The 19,590-nt window shown below is 41.7% G+C and overlaps 5 protein-coding genes across 5 annotated transcripts; 2 read left to right on the forward strand and 3 right to left on the reverse strand.

Moving 5' to 3' along the window:
• Positions 1–168: 168 nt before the first annotated feature.
• On the reverse strand, positions 169–8,157 carry LOC6524650 (gamma-tubulin complex component 3). The gene is made up of 5 exons (XM_002100471.4): positions 7,748–8,157; positions 5,879–7,201; positions 5,616–5,808; positions 5,223–5,544; positions 169–1,475 (listed from the first exon to the last, which is right to left on the reverse strand). The coding sequence occupies exons 1-5, from the start codon at positions 7,860–7,862 to the stop codon at positions 753–755; spliced, it is 2,676 nt and encodes an 891-aa protein (XP_002100507.1). The 5' UTR covers positions 7,863–8,157; the 3' UTR covers positions 169–752.
• LOC6524651 (probable methylthioribulose-1-phosphate dehydratase) lies at positions 1,686–2,786 on the forward strand. Its single transcript, XM_002100472.4, has 3 exons — positions 1,686–1,927; positions 1,992–2,462; positions 2,537–2,786. Exons 1-3 carry the CDS (start codon positions 1,800–1,802, stop codon positions 2,619–2,621), a joined length of 684 nt encoding a protein of 227 aa, XP_002100508.1. The 5' UTR covers positions 1,686–1,799; the 3' UTR covers positions 2,622–2,786.
• On the forward strand, positions 3,284–4,653 carry LOC6524652 (peroxisomal multifunctional enzyme type 2). The gene is made up of 3 exons (XM_002100473.3): positions 3,284–3,427; positions 3,524–3,673; positions 4,242–4,653. The coding sequence occupies exons 2-3, from the start codon at positions 3,541–3,543 to the stop codon at positions 4,454–4,456; spliced, it is 348 nt and encodes a 115-aa protein (XP_002100509.1). The 5' UTR covers positions 3,284–3,427; positions 3,524–3,540; the 3' UTR covers positions 4,457–4,653.
• Positions 8,158–8,733: 576 nt separating the features above from the next.
• On the reverse strand, positions 8,734–18,206 carry LOC6524653 (programmed cell death protein 4). Its single transcript, XM_002100474.4, has 4 exons — positions 17,627–18,206; positions 13,490–14,914; positions 13,201–13,340; positions 8,734–9,756 (listed from the first exon to the last, which is right to left on the reverse strand). Exons 2-4 carry the CDS (start codon positions 14,792–14,794, stop codon positions 9,684–9,686), a joined length of 1,518 nt encoding a protein of 505 aa, XP_002100510.1. The 5' UTR covers positions 14,795–14,914; positions 17,627–18,206; the 3' UTR covers positions 8,734–9,683.
• Positions 18,207–18,727: 521 nt separating this feature from the next.
• LOC6524654 (gametocyte-specific factor 1 homolog) lies at positions 18,728–19,588 on the reverse strand. The gene is made up of 2 exons (XM_002100475.4): positions 19,335–19,588; positions 18,728–19,264 (listed from the first exon to the last, which is right to left on the reverse strand). Exons 1-2 carry the CDS (start codon positions 19,509–19,511, stop codon positions 18,998–19,000), a joined length of 444 nt encoding a protein of 147 aa, XP_002100511.1. The 5' UTR covers positions 19,512–19,588; the 3' UTR covers positions 18,728–18,997.
• Between the last annotated feature and the right edge of the window lie 2 nt (positions 19,589–19,590).

Below are 19,590 nucleotides of genomic sequence, written 5' to 3' on the forward strand. Positions count from 1 at the left end.
TAGCGGTAAAATGTTAACCGCTTCGCGGACTGTCGATAACTCGCTGCGATTTCGATTTCATAACCGATTCAGGGCAGCAATTTTGAAAAAGAGAGAAATAACATAAATATTACGCTTTTAAAACCCATTTCATTAAAGCATTTTTAATAATTCCATTAAAGCGCAAACTTTGAATGCAACTAGCGTTTATTTCGAGCTCACATTACGGTTTAAAACTGTTCAAAACATTAACTTTTCAAAAGGTTCTCTAACATTTCCATTTTAAAATACGTAACAAACTCTTATGTTTACTTTTTAATTACCACACGGCAATTGACAAACGCACTTACGAAAAATTATTTTAACTAAGCTTCGATGTAAAAAATTAAGGGATTTACAAACAAAAAAAAAAGAAGAACTGTGCGCCTTTCGACAAACAAATTGTCGTTTAATACTTTCGTTACAACTACTCAATAAATGTGTATTAATGAGAGACACGTATTGGAGATATCTTAAGTTGATGGCTTGCAGCCAGGCGATTGACGGCAAAGCTTGAGATATATATAGAGGTGCAGGTTGTATTCGATTTAAAATGGCTTAGTTAATAATTGGATTAGTTTGCTTGATTGCTTTTTTCATTCCTTTGTTTGCTTAGCTCCAATAATATCGAGATATCTCAAATATTTAGCAGCAGTTGAACTGAATGCATTGGTGAGGCCTGATGATTCGTGTATGAGGGCACTGGGATGACGCGATTGCATGGCCATTGGTCGCTATTCATTGGAGGTTGGCGTATGGATCACGAACCGACTGTTTGGATAGTTTTTGTTGTTCAATGTGAACACATTGCTCATGCGCATGTGCTCGAAGGTCAGGGGTTTGCTCAGATTGGTGTCCCTCTTCTTGTAGTACTCGTTAAAGTCCAGTCGCGTGCCAAAGAGCTGCAGATTGGGATCGTGGCTGGAGTTGAGAGCCATTAGGAAACTGCTGACAGCCTTTTCGTAATCGGATGCTATGACTTCCAGGCCGCGGCAAGCGATGTCCACCTTTTCGGCAAAGATCTTTGCCTCCTGGTCGCGCTGTAGGATCAGCTCGTTGGTCAGCCCGTAGACGCCCTTCTTCTCCGACTTCTCGACAATTTTGGCCAGATCCTGGCGTGCACTCAGCTCCTTGAAGCAGTCCTTGTAGAAGCCCGACTGCCACTTCTCCAATTCGATAATGTTGTCGTACACACCCTCCAGCGAATGCTCCACATTCGGTTTGCTGCTGACAAAACAGCCCACTTTAATCGTTTGCAGAAACTTCTCGTGGGCGTCCAGGATGTCGTCCAATGCCGTCGCCTGCTGCATCTTCTTCTGTAGCTCCACCCAGTTGCACTCGATTACCTCGAATAGCACATAGTACTGCATCTGGTGGATAAAGTGCATGATTTCCGAGGTGAAGAGGTTCAGGCGGTGCGACGCCTTGCCGATCTCCGTGTTTATTGGGCGAAGCGTCTGAAAAGATAAGGTAGAAATGTATAAACGTGATAAAACTTGATATAAACTTGATAAAACTTTTTTATAGACATAGTATCAACTTGTTTTCCATATAAATAATTGAAAATATATTGAAAACATTTAACTGCCATTTTCAAAATCCCCTTTCTAATTGGAAGAAGTTAATCGGAACGGCAACGCTGTGCGATAAGCCGATTGCTATCGTCTATCGACGGCAGCATTGTTTACGTTCGTGATTCGCCGCTTTCAGAATCCCTTAATCTCGCTTATCAGTGTCGCACGGCAAAGATTACGGCCCACGAAAGTCACATTGTCAGCGAGATGGCCCTCTCGATCTTCAAGGACTTGCCGGCGGAGCATCCGCGCCACCTAATCCCCTCGCTATGCAGGCAGTTCTATCATTTGGGTTGGGTGACCGGCACAGGAGGTGGCATGAGCATCAAGTACAAGTAAGTTGGTGGATACTATATGCATATAGCTAGAAATCAATATATTACGGCTAATCCTTTTCAGCGATGACATCTACATAGCACCATCGGGCGTTCAGAAGGAGCGCATGCAGCCGGAGGATCTGTTCGTGCAGGACATAAACGGCAAGGATCTGCAGCTGCCGCCCGAGATCAAGGGCCTGAAGAAGAGCCAGTGCACGCCGCTCTTCATGCTGGCATATCAGCATCGCCAGGCGGGAGCCGTTATCCATACGCATTCGCAGCACGCCGTAATGGCCACGCTCCTGTGGCCGGGGAAAACATTCCGCTGCACCCACTTGGAGATGATCAAGGGTGTGTACGATGAGGCGGACAAGCGATATCTGCGCTACGACGAGGAGCTGGTCGTACCGATCATCGAGAACACACCCTTTGAGCGCGACCTGGCCGACAGCATGTACGCCGCCATGATGGAGTATCCGGGCTGCAGTGCCATACTGGTGCGACGGCACGGCGTCTACGTTTGGGGACAGAACTGGGAGAAGGCCAAAACCATGTGAGTTTAAACTTGTACTTTCAGATACCAAGCTCTTTTATATCCCTAATCGTATATCCTTCTTTTTATAACAGGTCGGAATGCTATGACTATCTCTTCTCCATTGCCGTGGAAATGAAAAAGGCCGGAATCGATCCGGAGAAGTTTGAGAGCCCATAAGGAAGTGGTGCTGATAAACATGCACATACTATTCGCCGTTTAACCTTATAATTTGTTGCATTTACTATCAGAAATGCTATGGTCAATGCTAAATAATATTACTGAAAAATGACTGCGTTTTATATAGTATGATATAAAATATAAGCGATCCATTTTTGAGTGGAACAAAAACTGTTGGGGCAATAGGCCATTTGGGGTGTTAAGAATATTTTCTCAATGGGCTCGTGAGGTGACATATTTTTTCGGAATAATCTGAAGAGTCTTGAAGGCCTTATCGCCGTTTTATGGGCATTTCAAACCGGGTGCGCACTTTGCACTAAAACTTGGACAACAGCTGATAACCGCTGTTACGCGCTCATGTTAGACGTTCCATGTTAATGTTAAAGTCTAAACTCCACACCTGTCACAGTGGGCTGGCATGCGGTGAAAATGTAAATGTTACCTCCTATCGTAATTTACTTATTCCTTTAAAACTCATTAAAGGTACTACCTATTTCGATTCGCTATAAAAAATAAAGTAATGTTTTATTACCAATTTATTTTCAAAACACAAAGGATGCCAAAATCTGCCCACTGTTCACCAGCTGGCTAACATTTTGAAGAGCGCGAGAGAGAGCGCAACAATAACAGCACACCAAAGCTTACGCGAATGCAACAGGTGCAAGTGAGTGCGACATACACTGACCGGTAACATGCTGTATGGCCATCCCGCTCCCACGCCATAGGGGGAGTGTAGTGAAAAAAGTGACAATAAAATCGGCGATTGCACGCCGTTTGCTCATTACTTCGCGTTCTCTACTCAAAGCGTAAGCATTTTTTTTTGTTCAACGACGCACAAACGCAGCAATACCCACTGAATATTTTCTGTATTTTTCCGGTAAAACAAACGCACACACACACAGAAATACACACAGCAACCATGTCTCTGCAGTCGGACGCCGTTTTCCAGAAGATCATCGATGGACTGAAGGATAATGAGGCCAAGGCCAAGGCGGTCAACGGTGTGTTCCTCTACAAAATCACCAAGGACGGCAAGGTGGCCAAGGAGTGGAGTAAGTACCAGTTTATCCATCCGTCCCAAAAGCGCCCATCAAAACCCCACGCACCAAATAGACACTTCTGCCGCGCAGCACAGTGCCGTAGCTGTGCTAAATCCAAAGGGGTACTTTCTGCTTTCTGTTTCTAACTTCTATGTGGGGGGAGGGTTCTCCAACCTCCCAGTTGCCAGTCCCCACTGCGATGCCGCTCCTGACCACCGGAGAATACCAATACGTGGTCTTTCCGTGTGTGTTTTGCATTTTGTAGTAGTCACAGTTCAAAGTGCGCAGCGTTTGTACTTCGGCACCAGCTGTTTGCATTAACTAAAACCACTGAATTGCCTTTTTGCTCAGTCGAGGGAATATATTACAGCAATACAGTATATGTATGTCACTTGTTGCACTATTAGAGGATCTCAAAAACAAGTAGACGCAGTAATTTACATTAAAAAGTATAGTTTTCTATGCCTTTCTTCTTAGTTATTTGCTAGTTTCAAGAATAGAGTATGTACTTTGGTGTAACAACAATAAAAAGCATATATCATGCCCAGTTGACCAACCTATTAATAAACACCACTTTCAGCTCTGGACTGCAAGAACGCCAAGGCCTACGAGGGACCTGCCCAGGGCATCAAGGTGGACACCACCTTGACGGTCGCCGACGAGGACATGGTTGACATCGCCCTGGGCAAGCTGAACCCCCAGGCTGCCTTCATGAAGGGCAAGCTGAAGATTGCCGGCAACATTATGCTCACCCAGAAGCTGGCGCCGCTCCTGAAGACCGATGCCAAGTTGTAAAAAGGATCACCAGCCCAGTCTGCACATTCCTCACCGACAGTGTGTGTGTGTTCTATTTACACCCCTCTTTTTTTTTTGTGTGTGCAATTTGTAATCCTGTATTCGTGTTTTTTGTTTCACCACATAATTAATGTTATTTTTGTACGGAAAAACCGTCTACAAAACTAGAAAATAATACATAAGGCGAAAACGACCAATTCCTGTGCACTTTGATACTATGGATGGTTTATCGGTAAGTGGGGTAATCGCTGCGGATTAGATTGCAAGGGCGGGCAATCTTATCAAGGTGCTATAGGCGATTTCTTGGCTGAAACCTTTCGAACTTCGACTTCACTTCCCTTCAACACAAAAATAGATTGCCCCACAACTGCTTGTTGCCAGATTAGCCTTTTAGCCTATAAATTGCCAGGTTTATTTTAATCAAGAAATCCGCATAGTACCTTTCGCAACCAGATAAGCTTGATTACAGGTTAAATGGGTTCATAAATAGGGAGTCAAAGAAATTTAAATATTTCACATATGCACCATTCCTTCAGATGTACCACAATTTATAAATAATTTCTTGGCTGGCCAACCAATCTGAAGTCTGACCTAATTTACCTTGGGAGCAAGTGCCAAACTCCTGAATTGAAATCAGAGTCCGCGTGCTAGCAATTCCCTGACCACTACAATCACCATGTGCACTCCGAGTGGCACTCGGCAATCTAAATACATATGTGCATGCACTCGAAACACCGATAAGCAGTCAAAAAGCCAGCACACTCACCTTCGCGTTGCCCATCTGCTCCTTCCATATCTTCATCGAGAGCACGAACTCCATGTGCTTCATGCGCCAGAGTGGCTTGAAGAGCAACTTATACGTGGGCATGGTCGGCTCCAGCATGGTGGCCAGTGGTCCCTGTACGATGTACTGCAGTGAGATGATGTCCCAGCCAATATCACCGAAGAACGGCGGTTGCACCATCACATCCAGGTGGTTGAGTATATCCGGATCATCATACTGGGCATTCGTACAACGCAGAGCGGCGTCCAACATTGAGGAGAGATCGTGGGAATATATATCAACGCCCGGCCGCTCGAGTTCGTCTCTGTGAAAGGGAGTTTTCAATTGTTACTATCGAAATTCAAAAGTTCAAATTTCATTCACTACAAAACTCACTTCATGTGCTCGATCAGAATGCTGACAAAATCGCCCTGGCCCAGCAGCAAATAGCGACGCATCCCTTGCAGGTGATCCAGCAGCTTGTGCGGACCCACCATGATGTCCAGGACATGTTTGGAGGTCTGCTGGTAGCACGTTTCCACGGCCGCATGCCAACTGGTGTCCGGTGTGTACGAAAAGAATTGGGAAACTGTTGATAGAGTAATTTAAAATTTATTAGGTTTTGCTTACCCAATGCCTTTAAAGCATGCTTAACTCACCATTAGTGTCCATGACCTTCATTAGTTCCTCGCGCTCCCTCATCATTCCCTGCATCTCGCAGATTTCCCTCAGGAAATTAATGCATTTGCCCGTCTTGAGTATCTTATTGGCCATTTCCATGGGCACAAACTTGGGCAGCATTGACAATCGCAGGCGGAATTTATCGTGCCAGAGCCGATCGGCGCCCACATCATTGAGCGACTCCACAAAGAACTCGCTGTGCAGATCGTTAATGCCGCCCTCCAGTATCCACTTGGAGATCATGCGCACCAGTGGGCCACAAATGGCGGTGAGGACATCCTCCACCAATTTATTAACCATCGAATGACCGTTGTCGAGGAAATCGTACACAGTCGATGCCAGTTCACCGCCCTTCTTCATCTGACAGGCGTCGGCGATCTTGGTTAGCCACTGCATCCGGTGCAGTGGCTTTATGTACCAGGCGAGCAGCTTAAAGAGCGTCAGTTCGTCGGCAGCATCAGGTTCGCCATCCTTGTTTGGAATCCTATTCATCTGGGCCTTCCGAAAACGATTCAGTTCATCGTGCAGCATGGCCACTTGGCCGTGAAAATCCGCTAGCTCCTCCTTGAGCTTGGAAATCAGCGCCTGGCCCATGCAGCCCATGGCATTGAAGCCGGTCGATACGTCCGCAAACTTGGCCACGCGGTCGTGGTAGTAGCCAAGTTCCGAGAGCCGTAGCAACATGCCCGCTTGGCCGGCGGTCAGCAACTTCATGTTCTGCGGATCCAACTTAAACCGTCCCGTTACCACATCCTTCTTCAAATACTTGCCTTGGACGCCGGTGAAGGAGTAAATGGCATTGGTCACTATATCCTGGCGGGAGTCGGGCATCATTCGTGTTGCTTCCACGTAGTTTGGCAGGGACTGTTGACTCAATCCAATGCTGGCCTGTGTGGCATCGTAGCTGTAGCCAGCTCCACCATTAACCAATCCATTTCCATTCAGACTGGTAAGGGAAGAGCCGTTCTTTGAGTGTACACGACTGCTCAGAATCTGGCTGAGATTATCGGCTTCCGAATGTGCATCTGCGTCTCCGTTGGCAGCCGAACGGCCATCATTATCGACCATCGACAGCAGATAGGTCATTAGCGAGTGCCTCGTGTTGGGATCGAACCTAATCGACGTTAGTTTCCTGTACAGCTCGAAGAAGTGCTCTGGCAAAGATTTGTCCTCCTCTCCCTCCCGGGTGCTCAGCAGTTTCATTATCTTCTGGACACATTCCCGTTCCGTCAACGTATTCGATTCCCATATAACACGTGTACTGGCGTCTACCATTTTGCCAACTTGGGCCAATGCTTTTTCTGTGAAAGATTTATCAAAGTTCATTAAAACAAAGTTCATCAAAGGTATTATATGGTGTCTTATGGGTCTGCTGTTTTATAGAAAGGATTCTCAATGGACGATTCAAGTTGGAACTTGTATGACATCATAGTTACATTAAACAGAACTAGATCATATGTAATTATTCTTTATTTAAAAACAATACAACTTTGGATCCTGTATGGCATTCCAAAACGATCTACATTCGGATAAATATCTTTAACCAAACAATAATACTTCGAACTTTAAACACGACTATGCAACACACATTTAAAGTGAAGGCTTTGCTAATGGCAATTCCCATATTCCATCTAGATCTATACAATATAATACAATGATGGTTGCATTCCCAAGGACTCAGTCGTTCGAAATGCCATAGAACATGGTCAGTTTCTGGGGTTTTCTATAATCCTGAAGCCCTTGGGCGATTCCCTATGGTGCAGGGTAGGCCCTGGAATGCCAGAGCAGTATGTGTGCCCTGCAGACAGCCAGTGAGTGATCCCAACATACATATTCCCAAATCTCACCGTGAACTTCGGGCGGCTGTTTGCCATTGATGCAGATGATCATCTCGCTCAGGATATTCGATAATGAATTGGAAATGCCGGCCACATCGGTGCCGACGACGTTGTCCTGCGACATCCTGGTGGACTGAATTCGGAGCCGAACGCTTCTATATTCATAAATCCAATGGAGCGCGCGATAAACAACCGATTTTGGATGGCTTGGGAATGCGAAGTGGACAACAACTGGTGGCCAATAGCACACGCACACTCGATTCCTGGCTGTAATACGGCGTGCAGGCACTTGCAATTGCTCGGGATGAGTGAAATATTTGATGGACAGGACGTAAACGCGTCGAATTGGCGCGTACTTTATAAAAATAATTTATTAAAATAATTTTGCGCAGTGTTACCGAATCTGCGGAACTGAACAAAGGCAAACTTTTAACCAATGGCGGGCACACACTGGCAGAAGGTGCAGCGATCTGGCAACGCTCGCTTGCAATAGCACATTACATTTGCGACGCATTTAACTACATATATTTGCAAAGAATTGTAATTTACTGTAGCATTTTTGATTTACAATTCCGTTTAGAAGTATAGCTTGCAGCTGTTATGTTATTTCGATGCAAACATCTGGCAGCATGCGTTTCCAAGTCCCGCTCGCCTGGTCACACTGGCAAAAGTAAAAGCTTGTAAACAAAATTTAAAAAAACATTAAAATGGTATTAAAGTTGTAAATCGTTAGGATTGCAATTGTATGCCAATTTGCAACGTAAGCCCAAATAATTTAAAAGTACTTATACAAAACGCATCGTTTATGTTTTAAATTTTTATTTTTGATGTATATTTTCTGCTTTTAACACAATAGTTTATATATATATGTAGATATATATATTTAATATATATATAGATGTGTGGGCGTATGTGTAAGTATATGTCGAATTTTGTTTCTTCATGAAGTGTGAACATTTAAAAATAAAAGTGCGTCGAAAACAAAAGCCATTTTCTTATCATATAAAATGCAGCTTTTATTCAATCAAAAAAAAAAGCAAGCAAAAGAAAATGAATCCGTTGGTAAATATACGTACAATGTAAAATTAAGCCTAATTATGTTAGTCTTCTAACACACAAAGTTACAAAAAAAAGTTAAGGAAAAATCATGTTGTCGATGCGCATAGGAATAATAAAAATGGTTTGCTCAATTTCATGTCAATGGAATTTGTTGTGTGTAATCATTTTCGCTTGATAACAGTTCATACAATTGATAAATCATCATGTTCATACAACTTATTTAGTTAATTCAATCAATCTAAGAGGTGTACGAGTGTCAATAACAGTTTCGTGTAAGTAATATGCTTTGATTTCAAGTGGCATAATGAGGGCGTGCTAAGTACGCCGATGTTCTGTGTTCCAACTCTTATCCTTTATGCGATCCTATCCGAAGGGAAATCCACAAAGAGTGACCCATCTGTACGCATATTTTTGGCTGGATTCTCGTTTTTTTTTGCGATCGTTTCACTCATCTCGTTTTTTTACAAATCTCTCAAATATATTTTCGAATTACGCTGATAGTTACATGTAGGTAAGTTATACGTTGTATGTGTTTATGTAGGTTTTATAATAATGAATATAGTTTAAACGGAGATCAAATTCCGATTGATTGTTTGTTGTTTGTTTTTTTTTATATTTTTTTGTTGTGTGTATGTGACCTTTTCTGGGTTTTGAGGATAAGGTTCTTTTTTTTATCAAGATTTGCGACAAATTCTTCATATCGTCTTTTCTTATAAATGATGTAGTTATTCTTTGCGTTCGTATGGATTTTCTCCTTTTTGTAATTTGGTGTTTTTGTTTTATGTTTGTATTTCTCTTGCTGCTTCTCTAGTTGTCCTTGGGGGTTGGGGAGTTGGTTGTTATATAAGCATGTGAAGCACATAACGTCCCCGTGTGTCCCCATGATTTAATCACGCATGGGCAAGGTAGCCGGCTTCACATGGCCGCCGTCGCCCTCCGAAACGAAACGCTTACGTCCGCTGCAAATATAAAATTGGGAGAATTGATCAGATATTGGTAAATAAATTTGAAAGGTGGAGTAAATATAATGATTGGTAAACAATCGAACTGACTGTATTATCTTTAAGAATCTGATTGATACCTATATACACAAATGATTTTATTCCAGCTCATTAATTTAAATTATTAATTAATATTATTTAAACCTTGTTAAGATCCTTAATGTGCAACATCTTTTCAAAAGTTAGTTTCTAATATTTGAAAGACTACAGTGTTTCTTTTCCTAAACAAAGAACCAATAGTATAATATGCAATTGCATTATACTGTCTCGCTCTCGTTCTCTCTCACTCTGTCGTACGCACTAAGCAATTATACAATTATGCAATGCATTGCAGCAAAAACAAAAAATATACAAAACAACAAATAATACAAAGAACAAGGAAACAAAGAGGAAAACACAAAAAACAAGTTGCGAAATGCTTGGCGCAAATTTGGCAACAGCAACAACAATAACAAGAACAACAACGAATTTGCACAAAAGTTCATTCAACCGTTGACCCTTTTTCGCGCTCCCTCTCTCTCTCTCTCTTTATCTCTCCCGCTCCCTCTCTTCTGCTCTCTTTACTGCAACAGCTGTGCAAAAGTAGCGGGTGAATAAAATTCAGAGGGGGGGTGCGGAGAGCGAGGTAAATTAAAACTAGTTTTATATTTTATGGGGGAACACAACCAAGGTGACCAATCAAAGGATTCTAAGCAAAACAATGGCAAAAACCAGCTGGAGCCTTAATTGTTGCTACTATAAATATGTGACCAAGTGGGGCACTAAATGCAGAAATAAACACACACACATACACAAGTGTGGTGGTGTAGAAGAGTCAATTAAAATTGAGGCAAGATAAGCGCGCGATCACAAACGCAAGTAAATACAAGAGTTAAACAATAACAAAATATATACAAATAAATAAAGAACAATAAAGCAAAAGCATAAAAGAGCGGAGCCCCCAGACAAAAAAAAAAGCAAATCCAGTTGCAGCGCAGTGATGGCAGTTTTGCTATTTTATAGCTGAAACAATCTTAAAATTTATTTAAACTACATAGGACTGATCTTGAATCTACAAGCGGCTTGTTTTCCTCATTCATTTAAATATTAATTGATTCAAAGTGTATATTTATAGCGGCTTTTAAACCACAATATTCTGAAGCTTTTAGAAATACTAAACATATAGCTAGAAAATAGCCAGCACTGGGCCCCATGAACCGTTATGTCTGAGTCTCTTGGCATTGAGTTCAGCTTTAAACTAAAAAAAAAATCAACTTTTGCATTTGTAGTTGCGTTGGCGTCAAATGCAGTTGTTGGTCTTGTTGTTGGGTGAAAAATGAATGGTGTTGGCGTTGTTGCCTTTGTGGCTGCTGCAGTTTGTTGCTTTTCTAGTAGTAGTTGTTGTTGTAGTAGTTGTTGCGTTTGCGGCTGTCGCGCTGTGGCAAAGTGCAATAGCCGCTGTCAAGGCGAAATGCAAATGCAAATGCAGTTATAGTAGTGGCAGTAACAACAACAACAATAATAACAGAAACAGCAACAGCAAGCGGGGCACAACCAAAGTGGGAGTGGCAGAGCAGGTCGATAACAGCAACTTAGCAGCCATGTTTACCTTCGCACAAACACCGCGGCACTGCACAAACACTAAAAACAAAACAAAAAATACAAACAACAACACACCAAGACGATCTTGAGCCACATGCAGGTTGTTGCACCAACAAACAACAACAGAATTCATAATAAAGTCCACACAAAACAACAACAGTCCAGCAATGCAAAGTTTGCCGCGATAAAAAACCAATCGATAAGAGACATCCAGCCACATTCACCCCACCCCACCCCACCTCATTCCACCCAACCCACGCTGCACACGATGAAAGAATATGGATTTTTAATTACCCTCGCAAGCCTTATGCACTAAATAAATTATATAATAAAAGCTCGTTGTATGCTTGAAATAACATAATAATAGCAACCTGCATAATACCAAGTCAGTCTAAAAAATAGTAATACCAATGATACTAAAAAAAACAAACCAGGATCCCTAAAATGTAATGCAGCTCTAGAGTGTAGTATTGGAAATAACCCATTGAAAACTGAAGACCTATGATGGTATCTGTACATCCGTATATAAAAAAGAAACAGAAAGTGGAAAATAATAAAGCTGATCGCAGAAGAAGTAGAGGCAAGCAAGAACTCGGTATAAAAATAAATATAACTAGCCGGCACCTGATAAACCGGCACAACAACATAAACAATAAGAAAATACAAAACACAAAGATAGAAGAAAAAATGCAGAAAAAACAGAATCAAAAGCAATCGACGACTGCCTCAACGGATGACGAGTCATATGTATGTATGTATATATGTACATAAAGTTAATTCCAAAATGCGAAACTAAACTGCGCAATAGAAATTTCATAAACAAACATATACATATGTACATACACAGACAAACACTCTGGTTACAAACAAAACACGTCTACATGTATGTATAAGAAACTCAGCCAAAAGCACAAAAAAACGAAGACATCAAAAAATAGGAGAACAATAAACAAGTCGAAGCCGGCAAAAAACACACAAAACAAACACGTACATACACATTTAAGAACAGCAGCGGTTAAAATAATAGCTATTCAACTTCATCATATAAAAAAATACAAATAGTTACAAAAATATTTATTTTAGATGGCACTCCTAATTATTAATATTTCTTAATATTTTGTGAATAAATAACATTACATTTGCTTCGTCATGGCATATTTATGTGTCTAATACTGTTTGCACTCGTAGGCAAAAATTAGAACAAACAAATGGCCTCCATAAATCCAAGCTATGTAAGTCTACCCTTCGCCAAAAATAGAATAATCAAGCACAATCATAATAAAATCGAGAACTAGTTAATTTTGCTATCGCAACCAAGGCCAAGGTTTTATCAACAATTAACCCACTCCTTTAATTATATATGTACATACAAATGTATTTATAAACATAGCCGACGATCTGATCGATATACCTCGCTTTATATGGGAGGGTATGAGCGTATATTAAGTTTAAAGATTGTAAACAACAATGTATGTATGTATTACCCTTCTTTATAGGGGGTACTACTACTTTGGGGGCGTGTTGTCTTTATAGCTGCTACGATTACGTAAACACGTCTCGCTCTCATTACTAAGTATACTTTCTTGCAGGTAGTAGATTTGTGTGTTTGTATACAAAGGTGGGCTCATCGTTCCAGTATCAGTTGATAAGTAACAACTGATATTTTCACTTAATCCATATTCCGATTTCCTATCATATGATTAAATTGAATAAACACTACCTATTATGAGAAATGCAAGCCTATAGATAAGTGAAATCCTAGTAAAATTGCTCCCAAGAAATATGTTTTCCATGTTCTTAAGGACTAAACGCAAAACTTACCGCGATGGCACATTGTTTATAATCTTGTCGGTAAGGAATCCGGCGCGATTGCAGCGTTCGACGAAACGATCGAGTATTATATAGGCCAGGGGCACATCCAGAACGATGTCCGCCATGTCGTCGAAGGCGCGCAAGAAACCCTAATGGATTAGAGACAATAAAATTAGTAGTAGAATGAATTCGGTTATCAATCCGATCTATCGCAATTTTAATTACAAGTCCAATCGCAAAAGCAATACATTGACTTCTAATTTACAATATAATCTGTTTAACAGGTATAATCACCCACCTGCTCCATGCCCGCGGGAAGCACCAGGCAGGTGAGATCTAGCTGCTTGAGCAGCTCGCACATGGCCTCCTCGGTGGTCTGGCTAAGTGACTCCAGTGTCATGACAATCGCCTCGTAGACGAGCTCATGATGATAGTGCGGCACCTCGAGGGCACGCAGACAGCGCTGTGCCTCGGCCACGTCACGCGAGGATAAGTACTCCTTAAGCAGTAGCTCCATCTGCTTGGTGATCGTCTTCACGGGACGCAGTGGCCCACCCATGCCCCAGACATTGTCCAAATGGGCCCACACCTGCTTGTAGATCAGCGAGTCGGCACGGCGGAGGGCCTGTTCGGCATGTTCGCCAAGTTCCAGGAGCTTGAGCTCCTCCGCCGACTTTGTCACAAACTTGGGCGGAATGCAGTCATCAGCCACGGCGCGGGCCATAAAGTTGCCGAGCATGATTGGCGCCTCTGGAGTGTCAAGGACGAGATCCGGTAGATTGGCCAACAGCATGTTAAAGCCCTTCTCAATATCCTTGCCGGTAATAACCCGTCCATACAGGTCAGAGATCAGCACCGAGGTCATCTCACGCTGAGAATCCTTGTGATCCATGGCAATCTCTACGAGAATGCTGGTGATGTGCTCGCGCATCGGACCCTGCAGTATCTCATCGAAGCTCAATGCCACCTCGTGCGGATCCCCGTGCTCGTAGTACTCCAAGACAATGGGCTCCGCCAGTTTAAAGAACTCCTCGGGTGTAACCTCAGTAATCACCTCGCGCAGCTCCACATTACGATCGTTGCACTCACTATCGTAGTTGGGATCATTCTCGTCCTCATAGACCTCAGCCAGAGCCTCCGAACCGGGCAATCCCCAGACTCCTTTGCCGCCGCCACCACCCTTCTTGGGCAGTCCGCGGCCACGATTTAGGTTTCGCGAACGCCGGCTGTTCTTCCAGCGGCGATGTGGCACCACATAGCCACCGGGCGACGGTAAGATGCCGTTGATTGCCAGCGGCATTGCACTTGCTCCGCCAGCGGCAGCAGCTCCATTTCCATTAGTTTGATTGGGACTGCCGCCGGAGCTATTCTGTCTTTGGATGAGCCGCTTCGCCTTACGCTTAATCCTGCCGTCCTCGACAGGCAGCGGCTTCTTGATATGCCCGTTCGAGTGACCGCCACCACCACTCCCATTCAGCTCCACCGCCTCGATCTCCCCGTTCAGCTCCCGCTCGACGGAACTCTCCTTGGAATCGGACTCCGCCGGTGGAGTGGAGTGACGGCCGCCGTTGGTGGCGCGTTTGTTATTCGATTCCACTTCCATACTGACGATGTTCTCAAACTCTCTACGATACACGTTCCTCGTTATCCCCTTGGAATGCAAAGCACGGATATTGTAGAGGATTGGGTTTTGTACTCTGGCACCAGGTGCGTGCTCTTTTGCCTATAAATAAATTGCAACAGGTAGATGGGGATTATGGGGTGTTGATTAACATCAAAGCAGTAAGTTGGAAAAAATGAAGTAATTTTAAACAAAATACACGTATAATGAAAGGGACCCTGGCAACTGGAACGCCAATAAATTTGTTTATGAATATGCTATTTAATCGTTGAAGGGATAGTCTTCGGTGCATTTATGAAACTTGACTCTTGGGAAAACATACAAAGAACTATGCTACTTTTCTAAGGAATCGCTTTCGTTTGTATAATTTACATGTCTCGCCTTAAAGAAGGAATTCTCGCCAGCCAGAGATTTATTTGTTATTGTGCGTCGCGGTTGTGGAATACATGGAACTAAAATAAATACACATAATGTCTGGCACGTAGCCGACAAGGCCCCCCGACAAAAACCCCTTCTTACCAAGTTCATTATTTGCTTTATTTTCATGTTATTTGGATTTAATAGTTTTTGACTAATTATAGAACAAGCTCTTTGACATGCCCATAAATTTTATGCTCACAATAGTACAAAGTAATTGTAATGACAAGATCAAAAGTCAATATACTATGTCCAAATGGCTTGTGTCAGAATTTTGTTGTTTTTTTTATGAGCACAAACAAGTTATTTTAACAATTTTGCAAAGAAGTTTCTAGGTTTTCATTAATAATATGTTTAGCTTTAGCGCCATTTTTTTGACCGCATCTGTATATAACGGTACTGCGTCTTGGAAATTGCAAATGTTTGTCAATGGGCGTGGGTGTGACAGGGATAGCGATATGGACATGTATTGAAACTCCCCTATAGTCAAAATTCAAGGTCACGCAACAACAACAGCACCAACACCAAAGCTACTACATAAATTTGTTACCGTTAAAGCTTTGCAACCCCCACAAACAATATAGCCATCTCCTTTGCACCAACTCTAGCTCGAAAGTTGCTTGTGTTTCCCTGCCTATATGATTGTTTTTGTTTTACATAAATGCCTACATAGATACGTGTTTTACTTTCCCAGCTGCTTTTGTTTTTGTGTTTCCTATGTATTGTCAACGTTTTTATGCTGTGTTGCAATTTTAGTTAAAATGCAATATTGCACAAACGAAATCTTTATTACAATAAGAAACCAATATTTATTTATATTTTATGTTTCATTCAAATTGTGCACTTGCATTGATACGTTCGACAAATTTGCTGAATAATTATCGCAATTTTCGGTTGTAAAATTGTCGATGTACTATTCTTCTTCCATCCATGTATGTAAAGCATAATACAAATGAAAACAAAGATAACGTGAAAAAAGCCGCATGTGTGTTTTTTTGTGTGTGCTTTTTATATTGCACCTCTTGTGCTTTCTCCTCTTCTTTAACCGCTGATTCTTATGTATTTCCCCCTCTGAAAATACATATATACATTTACATACATATGCTGTTACCGGTTTTATGTTTGTTTTGCCCGGTTTAACCTTGAAAATTTAGTGGGCCTTACGAATTTCTATGTTTTTATTGCCGTCTCCTTCCATCTTCTTCTTCCTCATCTTCTTCTTCAACTTTCGCACTTGTTGTGCCCCCTTTTTCGGATAACAACAAAATAAACACTTTTCGGCATTCTCTCCCATCCCTTTTCCTCCTTCAGGCTTTTTATTGATGCGTGTCCGAAATTATTTTTTAACCCCGAAATCGGGAACATGTTGGGATGGGAAAGAAGGGAGACAGAAGAAAAGGAAGAGAGCAAGAGGAGTGAGAAGAAAAGAGCATAAAAGTGACGCTGTCGAAATTGCGTCGCAAATATTTTGCAAAAAGGAAGGAATGCCCAATAAAAAGAACAAGAAAAAGAAGAAGAGACGTTCGCAACATTATATGCTGTTTTTTTTTTTAACAGAATAGATCGAACTATTGGTCACACTAAAGAATTGTCATTAGGTATGAAAAAAAAAATCAAATTGGATATATTACATTTTGTTTATACCTTGAATCTAAGATAGGTAATTGTAACCAGAGAAATAGGAATTTGTATATGATATCAGAGCCCTAAGAACAAATAATGTTATCATACATACACAAGCCATCTTATAACTTCTCGGGTTTCAAGTCATATTATACCATTGGTCATATAGCGTTAAGATATCTAACGAATTATACCATACTTTGCTAAATACTTAAATAATTGTTAATTATGCAAAGTAAATTGTACCACCACTGTGTGTCCGCATTTCTGTTAGACAAATATAATATGGGAAAACAAAATCGGATGACATGGAAACACTAAAGGGGCGCCGAATGCAAATAAACCTCGAGACAACGAAAATAAAAACAAAAACCCTAAGGAACAAGTTTGGCAAGCAAAATAAAAAAAAACAAACAAATTCACCCCCCGCCCCATATGGGCAGCTGTTTTTTCGGCTTTGGCTTTCCTCGTTTTTGTTTTTCTCGAATTTTCGGGTGCGTGCGTGCGTGCCGGTTGAGTTTATCACGTACACCACCGTTTTCCAATTGGATCAAATGCCGCGCATAGAAAAAAATTTAAAATTAGCCTTTTTTTTTAAAACATTTAATATGGCTTTATTTTGTGACCGCGACTGTAATTTTGTTTTGCGTTTTTTGCTTTTATATTCGCATTCGCCGGCATTTTTTTTTTTTGCTTTTTACTTTGAATTGGTCTTCGTCAAGATCATGTTATTGCTGCTGCTGTTTCTTCGTTCTTTTTTATTTTGCCACTTACCTAAGTGCTTTTCTGTCTCTCCTGCTGTTTCGCTCGCTCTCCCTATTTCTGTTTTTGATGCTGCAACAAGAACAACAACTAACGACACGACTGCAACAACGTTGGCCCACTGCAGTCGACGTCGACGACGGCTGCGCTGCTTTTATACGCTGAGGAGCCTGTTTAATAGTTGTTGTTTTTCTTCGTAGGCTCCTTTTTTCCCCTTTTGGCGTGGAGGGGAGAGGGGTTGGCAAGGCAAATGGCAAAAAATGCACTCAAATCTCTTGTGGCTCACAGAAAAAAATACACATGTGTGTGAGTGTTTACTAAAAGGCTCCTTTACACACGCATACACACTCGCACACCCACAACCATTCAGTTGCGTGTGTGGGGGAGCTGTTGCTGCTATTGTTGTTGTTTGTTCCTTTTTTTTTGCCTTATGCTCCTTCGCTTCGCTTTTGTTGTTTTTGCCGCTAAGCAGTGTGAACTTTTGATTTCTTTTTCAGTTTGATTGGAACAAAAAGGATTGAAGAACCGCAGAATGAGGAACCAGAAACGCACACAACAACACGCCGTGAAAAATCAACTTGACTGAGCGAGAGCGCAACGCGGCGTTGGCTTTTATAGCATTTTCGAACAGACTGTGTTGCCAGACTGTTAATTTTCAGCTTAGGTGCCGGCTTGGTGAAACGCACAGGGTGACAGCTTCCTCTTAAAATGGGTCATTTGGTTTTTAAAGTTTTTAAATATAAATACAAATACTAGCCTATATAAGCATGTTAATAAAAAAAAAAATTATAAACAAAGCATATTCAGTTTTGATGACTTCTAGGAATCGTGTAACAGAGTGGCAGCTCCGTAAGCTAGCGGTTTTTTAAAAGAGAGATGAAAAAACATGGATGTGTAGAACTTGTAAACAAGACATATTGCGCTCTTTGTACTCACTGGAATTAAATATATACATGTTATTTTACCCAATGGTCCTGTTTTATGCAATCAAGACTAAATTTAGTTAAATCCTATATTTTCCATTTATTGTTCAAAGATCTATTAACAGTTAACTGAAATTGCGGTACATTCCCGTTTAGCAGCAGAAAGCGGTGAATGAGAATGCAAAGTAAATTACCGTTAAAGGTGGATTCAGCTGGTCTTTTTTATTTGTAATCTATATTAACATATAAATATATACGAAATTATATTTTGAAGATTCCTAAAATTAACAGAGATTCTTATTTAATGACAAAACAATATGTATTCAATTATATGCTGACCTAAGCTAACAAACAAAAAAAACGCCAGATCGCTGCTCCTTCTTGGAAATGTATTAAATTACGTATGTTGTTGGGTTGTAAGTATGTGTATGTAGGTATTTTGGAACATAACACAGAGCATCTAAAACTGATTCTTTTCTCTGAATCGCCGGCGTTCGCTTTCGCGGAATGCCCGACGAGCGGCGGGCGGAGCTCCTTGCAAATTACGGATGATGAGCTCCTTCTCACAGTGAGCTGCCGGATTGTAAGTTTGAACTGGCGGTTCGGCATCCCAGTCCTCAGCACTTTCGATCAGAAATTCACGTGCTCGCGGTTCCACAGGCGGCAAGACGTCCGGCAGATTAAATCGCTCCGCGGCTGATCGATTGGGGCACTCGATGATATGATTCTGCCAAATGTGGAAAGCAAATTAATTGAATAATTATGTTCAAATACCGGATAATAGTTATGGGATCCACCTGCATATTGGCTACCGAGTGTAGATGGGTGCTATTATATGGACAGCGGACTAACTTGGCCGATGGAAAGTTCTTGGCACAACGAGTCAAATGATAGGTCAAGCGGACCGGCAATATACGATGAGCACTATCGTATGGACAAATGACATACTCCTCAACATTAGGAAGCGCAGACATTTTTACTACTAATTTTCCTCCGCCGGCTTCAATTGAATTGATGATCGCAAATATGACAGGATGTTCAGTGACTAAAAGT

Source organism: Drosophila yakuba, chromosome X, assembly GCF_016746365.2.
Source record: "Drosophila yakuba strain Tai18E2 chromosome X, Prin_Dyak_Tai18E2_2.1, whole genome shotgun sequence".
Classification (NCBI taxonomy): Eukaryota; Metazoa; Arthropoda; class Insecta; order Diptera; family Drosophilidae; genus Drosophila; species Drosophila yakuba.